The sequence below is a fragment of the Schistocerca piceifrons genome, chromosome 4, assembly GCF_021461385.2.
Source record: "Schistocerca piceifrons isolate TAMUIC-IGC-003096 chromosome 4, iqSchPice1.1, whole genome shotgun sequence".
Classification (NCBI taxonomy): domain Eukaryota; kingdom Metazoa; phylum Arthropoda; class Insecta; order Orthoptera; family Acrididae; genus Schistocerca; species Schistocerca piceifrons.
In genome coordinates, this window is record NC_060141.1 from 263,202,737 (window position 1) to 263,217,105 (window position 14,369).

General features: G+C 38.4%; 1 protein-coding gene and 1 pseudogene across 1 annotated transcript in view; one reads left to right on the forward strand and one right to left on the reverse strand.

Annotated features, from left to right (window-relative positions):
- LOC124795276 (calpain-C) overlaps positions 1 to 14,369 on the reverse strand; it is a 449,990-nt gene that overhangs the window by 9,804 nt on the left and 425,817 nt on the right. Inside the window, exon 16 of the mRNA XM_047259222.1 lies at positions 9,888 to 10,004. Coding sequence (XP_047115178.1) covers positions 9,888 to 10,004 — 117 coding nt within the window. The remainder of the gene's footprint in view (positions 1 to 9,887; positions 10,005 to 14,369) is intronic.
- LOC124796943 lies at positions 10,985 to 11,102 on the forward strand (annotated as a pseudogene).

Below are 14,369 nucleotides of genomic sequence, written 5' to 3' on the forward strand. Positions count from 1 at the left end.
AACAGTTTCTAACAATAAGTGAGTTTAAAACACAGTTGCCCTATAAAGCAAACAACACAATAGCGACTGAACATCAACTTGATGTAGCAGCCATGAGTACACATCTTACAATGTGGAGACAAGTATTTAATTACAACAAATAATCCTGAAAAAAATATCCTGTTCTTACACAGTCTGCTCACAATGTACACTTACAAACAAATCAAATATAGTGCAAAACAGCATGCCAATGATTAACTGCACACATAGCAAGATTACTAGAATTTTGTAGCTTGTTGTTGTTGCTGTTATTTTTTCAGTCTTAAGACTAGTTTGGTGCAACTGTCCAGACTAGTCTATCCTCCTCAAGTGCCCCCATTTTTGTACAACTACTGCAGCCTATCTTCTTATTGTATTCAAGCTCTGATATCTCCCTATGCATTTTACCTTCCCCACTTCCCTTCATTGTTAGATTAACTACTTTTTGTTGCTTCAGAGTGTATCCTATCAAACTACCCCTTCTTTTTGAAAGTAATGCCATGAAGATCTTTATCCCCATCTCATTTCAGTACTTCTGTATTCATTATCCAGTCTGATGATCTAATCTACAGCATTCTTCTGTAACACCACATCTCAAAAGTTCACACTTCTTTGAGAAAGAGAGATTCTCACACTTACATTTAGTGTTAGATGTTCACATATTTATCTTTTTCAGTAAACTTTCGCTTGTTATTTAGCAGTCTACATTTTGTATGCATTGTTCAAGTAACATATAACTTCAGTTTCCCAATTTTTCTGAGGTGTAAGAAGAAAAGTTTGCTTTTCTATTCAAACGTGTGAATATGGCAGCAGTTCTTAAAGAAAAAGAATAATAAACAAATTATAGCTATTGAAATGTAGTACATTGTAAGTGAGCAAATCTCACAAGTGCACTTGGGAGCTATTTTCCTTTTCAAATTAGCCAATTATTTTCAAAGATTAATGGAGAAGTGAGGTTCAACTGCAGGATAGCTCAATTATTATGGGCTTCAGATGGACATTACCAATATACAAGTCATCATCATTATCAACTATTTTTCCACCCAGTTCTTTCTCCTTGTAGTATGGTTTTGAACTTTATGCAGCCCAATATATCTCGACTTTGTCTTGATGTAATCTATCCATCTTTTCTCAGAACAGTAACTTTTACCATGAGAAATCTAAGTACAATTTCCATTTCAGTTTCAAAACAGCCACTATGAATCTCTTCAACTTTATTTTTTTCTCTACCTCATTATTTTCCTTCCTGCCCTTCTCATTATACCCAACAATTTTCTTTCAAGATACTATGGGGAAATGATTAATTTTAGGATTATTTTATCAGTTAAGGTTTGTGTTAACATGGTATATGTTATGACTGCAGCACCCTCAGTTTAATTTCTCTACTTCAGATCCACAGAGAATTTGCTTCATAATGCTGCCTTTGGTTTTTCAAATGAACAATCAACCTCTTAGGCAGAATATAGTGCTGCAGTCAGCAAAATGCCCATATAAGACAACAAGTGTCTGGAACAATTGTTAGATCAGTTACTACTGCTACAATGGCAGTTTATCAAGATTTAAGTGAGTTTGAACGTAGTGTTACAGTTGGCACATGAGCAATGGGACACAGCATCTCCAACATAGTGATGAAGTGGGGAATTTCCCATACAACCATTTCACAAATGGAGTGTGAATAGCAGGAATTCAGTAAAACATCAAATATCCAACATCACTGTGGCTGGAGAAAGATCCTGCAAGAACAGGACCAATTAGAATAGAATCATTCAACATGACAGAAGTGCAACCATTTCACAACTTGCTTCAGATTTCAATAATAGGATATCAGTAAGTGTTAGCATGCAGACCTTTCAATGAAACATGATCGATATGGGCTTTTGGAGCCCAAGGTCCACTTGTGTACCCTTGATGACTGCATGACACAAAGCTTTATGTCTTGCCTGGATACATCAACACCAACATTGGACTGTTGATGACTGGAAACATGTTACCTGGTCAGACGAGTCTCATTTCAAATTTCATCAAGTGGATGGATGTGTAGGTTATGGAGACAACCTCATGAACCATGGACCCTGCATGTCAGCAGGGCACAGCTCAAGCTGGTGGAGGCTCTGTAATGGTGTGGGGTGTGTGTAGTTGGAGTGATATGGGACCCTCGATACATCTACATATGACTCTGACAGGTGACGATATTGTGAAAAGAAAAATTGCTACTCAGCATATAGCAAATATGCTGAGCCACAGATAGGCACAATAAAACGACTGTCACAAAATACAGCTTTTGGTCTCTAAAATTAGATGACAAACACAGGTGACACATATATAAGCATCCTGTCTGATCACCTGCATGCATTCATGTCCATTGTGCATTCCAATGGTTAATTCCAGCAGGATAATGTGACACCCCACACATCCAGAATTGCTACAGAGTGGCTCCAGGAACACTCTTCTGAGTTTAAACACTTCTGCTGGCCACCATATTCCCCAGACATGAATATTATTGAACATATCTGGGATGCCTTGCAACTTGCAGTTCAGAAGAGATCTCCATCCCCTCCTACTCTTATGGATTTATGGACAGCCCTGCAAGATTCATGGTGTCAGTTCCCTCCAGCACTACTGCAGACATTAGTCGAGTCCATGCCATGTTGTGTTTCAGCACTTCTGCATGCTCGCGGGGGTCCTACATGATATTTGGGCAGATGTATCAATTTCTTTGGCTCTTCAGCGTATAAAAGGTTACGTCCTGACTGATTGACTCATCATCACCCAGCCCAAACTGCTAAGAATAGAAACTTGAAATTTGGAGAAGATGTGGACCTTATACTGTAAGCTTTGTTTAACAAGGAGTTTTTGAAATTCCAACCCTAAGTGAGTGAAATAGGGGATGAAGGGTTTTTTGAAAAATGTCGCTATTAAGGCAATTTTGAATCTAGATGTACGAAAATTGGTATTATTTCTCAGTCAGAAATAAAGAAGTACGTGTATCAGCAGTTTAGGAAATTTAGCCCAATTGGTGTGAAATGGTGGGTGAAAGCCTTCTTTTATAAAAATATAATTATTAAAGAACTATTTCAATATTCTTAAAGCTTCATCAATGAACATAGATATTGGACTCCTCAGTTACAAATAAAAGAATATGTGCATCATTGTTTTTGGAAATTGAGCCCCTAAGTGAGTGAAATAGGGGATGAGACTTTTATGAAAATATTTTATTATGAAAGCATTTTTAAAGCTAAATCTATGAAAATTAAAATTTGACTTCTCAGTTAGAAATTTTAAAAAAGCATATGTTTCACTGTTTTTGGTATTCAACCCCTATGAGGGTGAAATGGGGGATGAAAGTTTTTATGGAAATATTTCATTGTGCAAGCATTTTTGAAGCTAAATCTATGAAAATTTGTATTTACCTTCTCTGTTAAAAATAAAACATACACATGTCACTGTTTTTGGAAACTCAACCCCTAAGGGAGTGAAACAGGGGCTGAAACGTTTTATGAAATGCAAAAGCATTTTTAAAGCTAAATCTTTGGAAATTGGTTTTTGACTTCTCGGTTAGAGATGGAAAAAATGTGCTTCACTGTTTTTGGAAATTCAATCCCTAAGGGAATGAAATATGGTCAGACTGATGCACTGACTCATCATCAACAAGCCAAAACTGCTAAGGGTGGAAACTTGAGAACAGGGTGTTGATCTTAATATGTAGGCATCACTTAAGAAAGAATTGTCTGAAATTCCACTTCTAAGGGGTTGAAATAGGGGATGAAAGGCTTTTTGAAAGCACATCACTATTAAGGGAATTTTTAATCTAAAACTATGAAAACTGGTATTTGGTTTCTCAGTCAGAAAACAAAAAAATACACGTTTCAGCATTTTTGGAAATTCAACTGTTAAGGGGGTAAAACAGTGGTGAAAGTTTTTTTGAAAATAAATAATTGCTAGAGAAGTACTGAAGGATTTTTAAGGCTACACCCATGACAATTGGTATTTCACTTCTCAGTTAGAAATTTAAAAAAATAAAAAAAATGTGTGTTTCTTTGTTTCTGTAAAATCAACCTAAAGTGCAACAGGGGCTGAAAACTTTTAAGAAAATATTTTGTCACATTAAAAAATTTCAAAGCTAAATTTATGGAAATTCGTATTTCACTACTTGGTTAGACATAAAGAAATATTTGTTAGGGGCCACAAGTCATTATGAAAATATCTCCACAAGAATGTAAAAGGCTACCAGAATCACTTTTTGCTCAGAAGTACACTTGGAAAAGACTATGCTTATATGGCCTTAATTAGCAAGTAAAGCTTAGAAGGTGCTGCAATTTGTGAACAACAACGAAAAATTTGATTAAATAAAAACAAAAGACATCTCTGCAGGCCATACAGTCTGCACAAGTAAAACAGCAAGTGCTAAGCTAGTTTCAGTATACAAACACATCACATGACAATATTAAGACAGAATCGAGTAGTATTTTCCTACTCATTCACATTGTTTGCATTCCCTGCCCTAAAATAAAGCTTGTGGCAGTGATACATTTTTGTACTTTCATGTTATGATAATATCAAGATGTAGACATGAACTGTCTGACATGCTTTGTTGGTTATCTTTGCCATAATAATTTAAGTTCAATGTGTTTCCCTTTAATTTCTTTTCAAACATTCTTATATGCATTTGTGAAGAACAAAAACTCAATTCTATGCATTCTAAAACCACATTTAATTATTTATGTTGTTAAACTAAGAGGCCACATAATTGTTGACCCCATTTAAGAACTTTTGTGCCTTCCCATGAATGCCATTTTTGACAAACAACAGTAATATGTACAAGTGACAGTGGCAGCCTATTCCATGCCAACGCTGAAAAACTCAGCAAACTCTACAATGAAAAAGTTTTGGAGCTTGCTGGCCCATCAAATACAACAAATATGGGATTAATTCTGCAAAGCTCACATATCACAGCACAGTGAACATTTCTGATAAGACAGAAGATGATGTTAGTCTTGACTTAAAACCTCTATCACCTCAGATAAGTACTCCTGGGACACAACCATATGTAACAATGAGCCCTATGAGAGAGTCACAACCACAGTTCATAGCAATGAGACGTCTGTCTGTGAATCCAGCTGTTCATCCCCACCACACTTGCAACTACAGATACTGCCTTTATGCTGACCCAATGGAAAACGTGGTTTGTGATAATGGAGAACATATCCAAGCAGCAACAAGTCATCAATGACCATGCATAAGTCACCTTAGTGATAAGCTTGAACCAACAAACCACAACACTGATATCAAACATTAAGTGCATGCACTATCAGATGGAGCTTACAATAAAAAGAAAGACAAGCTGATATCCAGCTACCCAAGTTCCACCAATCTCAGAGTCATGCAAGTACTATATGTGGAGAAATGTGTTGATGAGACCCCATCAGATTTGCAGTGACATCAATGTAATTTAGTGAACAGATACACATTTGGCATCAATAACTACTGACCCAAGTATAGATGGCACAGGCACTATATGATAAGTCACCCAACAAATCACTGCAGTTTGCTTATATGATCTACAAAATACTCAAGTAGCATACAACAATTGCCATGACATTGGTGGAGTGTTTCCAGCTGAGTTCATCCAATGCGATGACTCTGGATTGTGTGGCCATAATGTCACAACATCTGTCAAACATTTCAGATAAAATTCCAGGCTTAAGAACCATACTGGAAGTGATGGCAAAACAGAAGTGCAAGTGGCAGCTATGACAAGGTGCTAACAGTTGAACTCAGGATCAGCGGAAGAGATCCAATGGGGTATGCTGGTGCCATAAACTTTTGGGTCAACATGCTGCAAAGTGTAACAAACTATGCATTTACTCAAATAGGCAGACATCTAAAATCCACAGTAGCAGTGGAGCATCTGCATACTATTGTCAGAAAGCACCTCAACACACACATTCAAGATGTCAAAAAGACTGTATTTGTCAGAGAGGCATACGGGCATGATGTTCCTCATAGAGGCTGATTCTGATATCTGCACACTACCTGTTGCCACATGACAGACAACTAACAGGATGTCCAAGCACAGCTGAAGGCAATCAGAAAGGTGCCACCTTCAACGTTGGTTTTTCCAGGCCATTCACATGGTCATTTGTAATTGTTGACATCTCTGAAACTAGTTTAGGTGCCGGACTAGAGGTCACACTGATTACAATGTGTTACAGAGAATCAACAATCGATTCACCTCTTATAAACATAGCACAACTATAATACAGGAGCCCTCTGAGCTCTGCACAATTAAACCATCAAGTGAGGTGCAGGTACAGGTTCACTGCAATGGCATCAAGCATGATACAGTCCACCACATCTGAAGTATACCCGGACAACCATCTCACTATGTGCACAGAACTGCAACTGAATGCTTAACAAATGCAAAGTCAACATTTGATCACATGCCAGTCTGACAGCCCTTACACCTTATCCGCAAGGAAGATCGCTCTTCGAGGCCATTTGGTGATTATTAGGCCTTAAATGCAGGGACAATACCAGATAGGTATCCAGACCCCAGCATAAAGGATTTCACCAGAGTACCAGCTGGCACATTATCACAGCATTTGGTTTCTTTGAATTTTTATTCCCACCTTTTGGCCTCAACAATGTCACTCAGAAAGGACACCATTTTGTGGATGAGGTACTCAAAGCAATTTCATTTTTTTTGTTACTTGAATAATTTCCCCTGGTGCTCAAGCCCAGGAACAATCTCTGTGTTTGTTGCTCCCATGAGGGGAATTTGTAATATATCTTTTTCTCATGTAGAACAAATGTTTATGCACAACCAAGCAAGCGATTTATATGGCTCAAAGATTCATTATGGCTGCAAGAGACAGGTTATCTCCAACTCATGATATAAAGACTCTGTGGATATAATGTGGAACATTACATGTACGATGGACTGACTACTTCAGATTTAGAATTGCTGAGACCAGGATTACAATGGAACTGTAAGTAGCAACATTGTTGTAAGCTGCCATCTTGAATGCAGAATGAAATTTGATCAATTGTGATAACATTTCAGCCAAGAGGATGATGTAAACTGGAATGTAGCTAGTAAAATTATTTATTTTAAACTATATGCACCACAGTTGTTTATGTTCGATTTTAAGAGATTAAATTCTGGACTTTATCAAAATAGATGCAAAGTACATCTGTTGCTTTTAAACCATGGAACAGTATTAAATGAAAGCCAGTGCATCATCAGGAAGATCATTTTTGTGTGGCTTAAGACAGGCAGTGTTATTCACCCACTTGATATCTCATGCACATCACTGTAAATCAGTCAGCAACCAGCAGCAGCAAGTAGAGTAACACAGGCAGTGACTCGCATTTTTCTGTAAGAACTTGCAGTCAGCACAACAGAAGTGGAATGTATATGACACAGAGCTGTTATCAGTTTTACTTCTGACCACAAATAGATGGTTGATGAGTGATTACATTTGCAGATCAAAAACCTATTACTTCAGCATTCAAGTACATTAGTGACAAGTGCTCATCAAGGCAGTTTTGACATATTGAGTTCATGAGTCACTTTAAAACAGACATTCATAACATGATAGATGCTGAAAATGTACTGGCTAACTACTTTTCTGGTATGAGATGGAGTATAGACTACAAAGAACTTACTGTTGAGCAGGCCATGGATTCATAGTTACAACAGTTGTTGACAACTCATCTACAGGGCTATGCTCAACCAGATTCCTGTGCCCAACTCTAAGTTCCATACACTTGTAGAAGCTCCACAAGACAGCTTTTGGTAGTGTCCACATCTTATCTCATCTGAGGGTCAATACTAATGTCAGACTGCATGCAGACACACATGCATGGGTACTTTCTTGCATACCCTGCCTACAGTGTAAAGTGGATTGTCACATGGATGCTGAAGTTGGTAACTTCCAAGGTGCACCAGTTAGATTTACCCATGTTCACACTAGTATGGTTGGACCTGATCCAGTGTCACATGGATACAGATACTTAACATGGCCATAGGCAGATGTACAAGGTAGGCAGAGGCAACCCCAACTGCTGACATCTCAGTCAAAACACATTTTGGCTGCTCTCTAGATGTTACAACCATCGAGGTCATCAATTTTAATCCACTCTGTTCCAGAAACCATCCAAACTGTACAGCTTTTAGTAACACCATACAATTAGCTACCACCCCACTAGTAATGGTATGAGAGAATGGTGTCACAGAACCTTAAAAACATCACAAATGTATTGCCAAGAAAAGTGGACAAAGTACTCCCCTTAGTGCTCTTAGGTCTCCAAACAGCATACAAACCTGATATCCATGCATCCAAGCCCAAAATGGTTCATTACAATCCCCTTTACATTTCAGATGACTACTTAGTGCCAGCACCACTGCTTGACACAACAGAATTTCCACATTTAGTTCAGCAGTTTAAACACCACTGCACCAAAACTGCTGCCCACCTTCTTCTCACATGTCAGCCATCAGATGTTTGTACACAAAGACTTGCATAACTGTTCACATGTGATGTTGCATAATGGATCTGTCCGATCACTGCTACAGCTGCTGTACACTTGCCATTTCCCAGTAGAGTAGATGACTAGATGGGATCACACCATGGACATCCTATACAATGGCACACACTTGAAAGTTTCCATAGGATATGTTAGATAGGCATGGAGTTTACTCTCAATGGCCCTGTAAACTTTGCCAACACTTCAAGCCACAACCAGTCCAGAGTCACCAGTTCATACATCCGAGACACTGATCATCCCTGCCTCACAACTAGTGGATACTCCTACACTGCAGCCAACAGCATTGCTGCCACCATAACATCCGATCCACTCAAGAGTCAGTTGGCAAATCTTATTCAAGTATCAGGACGTTCTAGGTGCTCCACACAATAGGGGCAATGGGGCAAGTGCAGGGAGCAGCGGAAAATGAATGATGGTGATACATTTTTGTACTTGTGTGTCATGGCAATATGAAGTGAATAAAATCAAATGAACTCTCCAACATGATAAGTTTTGTTAACTTTGCCACATTACTTTAAGTTCAGTCCATTTCCTTTTAGTTTCTTTTATCAGAAGAATGAAATGAAATGTCGTGTGACGAGGGCCTCCCGTCGGATAGACCGTTCGCCTGGTGCAAGTCTTTCGATCTGACGCCACTTCGGTGACTTGCGCGTCGATGGGGATGAAATGATGATGATTAGGACAACACAACACCCAGTCCCTGAGCGGAGAAAATCTCCGACCCAGCTGGGAATCGAACCCGGGCCCTTTGGCTTGACAGTCTGTCGTGCTAACCACTTAGCTACCGGGGGCAGACTTCAGAAGAATAAAAAGCTAATTTTGTATGTTCTAAAGCTACATACAGTTATTTATGTGGATAAAACACTGTTAATTCTCATAAACCTCCCTGGACTCTTCCACTATCATTTTCAATTGCCAAAACATGTTTATCATTTCACTAATATTCCAGTTACAATTTTCTTAGCTTTCCTGTTTGTGCAACCTGTATTTCTAATTTGGGTAATTTCATCATGTTAATTTTAAGATCATTCTGCACTGCTTATTTGAGTAAATTTTTTGTGCTGAAAGGAAAAATGATATAAATGCACAAATAATCATCCAAGTAACATCATAACAACTTTCTTCATAAAAATGTTATTTTCAATTGTAGCGTATTAACTCCAAAAACTAAAATAAAATATATGTAGCGACAGTTAGAACACCTAAGCTTTTTTTATTATATACAATTATTAAGTCAACAATGAAATCTAATCTCTCTGGTACTCCCTGCACAGTATGAGTAATATTTATTCTTTAACACAGTTTAAATTGATACTTACTAAATGCCACAGTGAGATGAAGAATAGCAGACACAAAATCACCAAATCGCAAAGTTCCATCCTTTCTCATGTAGCGAAGAATTAAGATTGATAGAACATCTGTGTTAAGTTGGAATCCTAAAAAATTAAATCATACTTCTTTAAGAATGAACACTTTTTCAATAATTACTTTCATATTTAAAAGTCTGTCAGAGTTATATAACTTACATATTAACTAAATGTGGAGAGGGAATATAATAAAATGAAGTGGAGATGGTGGTAGAAATGGCATTGGTGGTTCTCATGAGAAGGTTCTTCATTGCCTCCTTAGTTTATGTGTCATTACTGTAAGAGATCTCAAGGTGTACTTTTAAAGGTTGTCCATCATATGCCCAGTATCTGTAAAATCTTCACAAATGGCTACCTAAATATTTCATACAATCCACTGAAATTATTTGTTTCACTGAGGTAACCTGTGAGCTCTTTAGACCTCATTTTCTTGCAGAACTATCTAAATTCAGTACAGCAAATGAAAGATAGTTTTCAACAAATGCACTGCTGTTGTTGTAATGAAGATTACTTGGTCACAAATACTGGCAGGAGCTGAAGAAAATAATACTTGCCTGAATCCTCTCAATTTCTGCTGAATCAAGTATAACAGTACAACTGAGGAGGTAGCAGTTTTTTTCTGTTTTACTGGATTATATTTAAATGGCATATGTGTGAACAGCATTAAGGAGTTTATTGACACTTTATTTTTAATGCAGATTAAGTTGTGGAAACATTAGCATCACTGGCCAGAAAAAACAACTCGTGGCCTTATCTATGACAGTTGACGGGCATAGTTTGTTCAAGTGCACTACATCATGTATCCTTGTTTGTATAGAATTACTATAAAATAAAGTGTGTTGTGTACTCCACACCACTATGTTGTCTATCATTCACTATCACTACATACCAGAGTTCCACACTGGTGACCCCCAAATATCATATTGTGCCATATTTTCTCACTTTACTAATAAGCCGGTTACCACACAATGACAATACAGCCATAATCACACTAGGCTGTTAATCATTTTGCACAAACTGACTAATTTTCCTGCATCCTTGTTTCATATGGCAACAGCCTTGCCGCAGTGGACACACCAGTTCTCGTTAGTTCACCGAAGTTAAGTGCTGTCGGGCGTGGCCAGCACTTGCATGGGTGACCATCCGGGCCACCATGTGCTGTTGCCATTTTTCAGGGTGCACTCAGCCTCGTGATGCCAATTGAGGAGCTACTCGACCGAATAGTAGTGGCTCCGGTCAAAGAAAACCATCGTAACGACCGGGAGAGCAGTGTGCTAACCACACGCCTCTCCTATCCGCATCCTCAGCTGAGGATGACACGGCGGTTGGATGGCCCCGATGGGCCAATTGTGGCCTGATGACAGAGTGCTTGTTTCATATGCCACACTACAATGTGGAACATTTGTATGCAATGCATCAATCTGTGTTCAGACCTGAAACAATGACACAACTGTGTACTGAACAGACTCCCCAGTGCATCTACAGTGTTCTGCCCTCTCTCAGTGCACAAGAGATGGCTCATTTGGACATAGAATATATAATTGACATATTTGGTGCTCCTCAGTGTCACACCTAACACTCTCCAAAGAACTGAAATTCAGGCACAAAGTGCCATTACCACATTACCATATCAGACAGTGAAACACTAGCCAACATGCTCTTATCAATGCTATCATTTCGACCACGTCATACTCAGACAGTAAAAATTTTCACAGTTGTGCCTTTCAACAATTTGAAGAGTGCTTGGACATTATTTTCTGTCCTAGTATTTTGTACAATTGGCAATGTTTAACCTACACCAACAACAATGGCAGCCATCTTGCCTCACCACAACCTCCACTCACCTTGTGACAGCAGGAACCTGAACCACTATGTTGTCTATCATTCAATATCACTATGTAACAGAGTTCCATATAGTCATTAATCTTTTGACTGCTTTGTTGTGTCACACCACAAATTCCTCTCCTGTGTCATCCTTTTCATCTCCAACTACCACTTGCACCCAATTTCCTCGATTATTTGTTGGATTTATTCCAATATGTGTCTCCTTCTACAGTTTTTACCTTCTACACTTCCCTGAAATACCATATAAGTTATTCCTTTATGTCTGAACACAAGTCTTATCATCCTGCCCCTTCTTCTTGCCAGTGTTTTCCATGTGTTCCTCTGCTCATCAGTTCTCCTCATTTCTTATCTTATTTGTCTGTAGTACCATATCTGAGATGCTTCAATTCTGTTCTTGTCCTATTTCCCCACAGTCCATTATTAACTCCCACGCAATGCTTTGCTCCAAATGTATAAGAGAGGATCAGATAGTAAGACAATAATTTTTTTCTACCCTGGTATTGCAGCTTTAATGTTGAAATTTCATGAAGATGTAATTAGAAGTTTGCACTACAGAGGGTTTTTTCTTTTAATGTGTGGCTCTAGCAAGAGAAGCCTGGCACACATGTGACTGTCATCAACTTGTGAAAAGCAGTGAAATGTAGTTCGATATCTGTGGGCCATAGTGCATAAACTGAGTAAAATTCACAGGGACATGCCTGGCATGTATGAACACATCTGAATGGACTGTAGCAATCTCTCCAGGTGGTTTACTTTCTTCCAAGAGGGCCACATGAACCACAGTGATTTACGGTGCTCCGGGCAACCAGTAACAGCTGAAACCAGTGGGAACATTGGAGCCGCTGCAGCAGCTATTTTGAATGACTAGTAAATGAACTGCAAATCTTATCACAGCAGTTCAAGATTCTTATGGTATGGTGTATGATATTGTTTATGACAAGTTGAAATTTTGTAAAGTTAGTGCTAGTTGGGTGCCTAAGAATCTGACAGACAACCACAAGGGCCAGTGAATGATGACTGGCTTGGATCATTTAACACATTACACTACAGTAGGGCGTGACTTTCTGAAAGGAATTGTCACCGGTGATGAATCATGTGCACACTACTATATGCTCGAAACCAAGCAGGGCCTCTACGGAGTAGAAACGTGATGGTTCCCCAGTATGAAAAAAAATTCAAAGTGACTCAGTCTGCTAGGAAAGAGCTTGTGACAGGTCCTGGGATATGCATGGTGTGTAATTGGTGGACTTTGTTGAGCATGAGGCCACTGTGAATGTTGCAGCCCATATTAAAACTATGTCTAAGCTGTATTGTGCCCTTCATGACAAATGCCACACATTAGTGCTGATGCCAAAGTTCATGACAATGATCGCCCAATGCTACTGCTCCTGTTCATGAGAAAATCGCCAAATTTTGGTGAGAGGTGCTCCAGCATCCACCATACAGTCCAAACCTTGCACCATTGAACTTTAGTCTGTTTGGTCCCATGGCGAAATTCCTGGTTGGCGAAGGTTTTGCAACAGATGCAGAAGTGAAATCAGCAGTCCATATATGGCTATACTCCAACCAAACAGACTTCTTTGAACACAACATATTTAAACTGGTTCCATGATGGGGGAAATGTGTTGAGAATGTAGGGGATTATGTAGAAAAGTAGGAAAAAGATGCAAGTTCATTTATGGTTTTGTTACCTATTAAACTTTTTGGTAATAAAATTATTGTGTGTTACTTTCCGATCTTCCCTCGTACATTTGCAGACATTTCTTCCTCACATTAAGTCCTATGTTTGATGCAAGTAGACTTCTTTTTGTGATGAATGTCCTCTTTGCCTCTGCTAGTCTGCTTCTTATACCCTCCTTACTTTGTCAATTGCATGTAATTTTGCTTTCAAGATGGCAGAATCTCTTAACTTCATCTACTTTATGGTCCCCAGTTTTAATGTTATGTTGGTCACTAATTTCATTTCTATTACTCCTCATTACTCTCATCTTTCTTTGGTTTACTCTTAATCAATAGTGTGTACCCATTACACTGTTCCTGCCATTAAATAGGTCATGCCATTCTTCTTCACTCTCACTGTGGATACAAATGTCATCAGCAAAGTGTAACATAGATATCCTTTTACTTCGTATTTTAATCTCATTCCTGAAGCTTTCTTTTATTTCTGTCATTGCTTCTTTAACACGGACTGAACAGTAGAGATGAAAGACTGTATCTCTGTACTACAACCTTTCTAATCCAAGCATTTTTTTTATTTATTTATTTACGCTTATAGTTCCATAGCACCAAATTGAGGCTTCAGTCCCAGTGGATGTGGAATGAGTCAGTACATAAAAATACATCAGAAAATTTAGATAATTAAAAGTACAATTTATATGAATCCCATTCAAATGGAAGCTGCTGGGTATATATTAGTGTAATTAACAATATAAGACAGGAATAGAGTTATTTCATTTTATTATTTATTTATTTTATTTATTTATTTATTTGGTTGGTTGGTTGTTTTTGGGGAAGGAGACCAGACAGCGAGGTCATCGGTCTCATCGAATTAGGGAAGGACGGGAAAGGAAGTCAGCCGTGCCCTTTGAA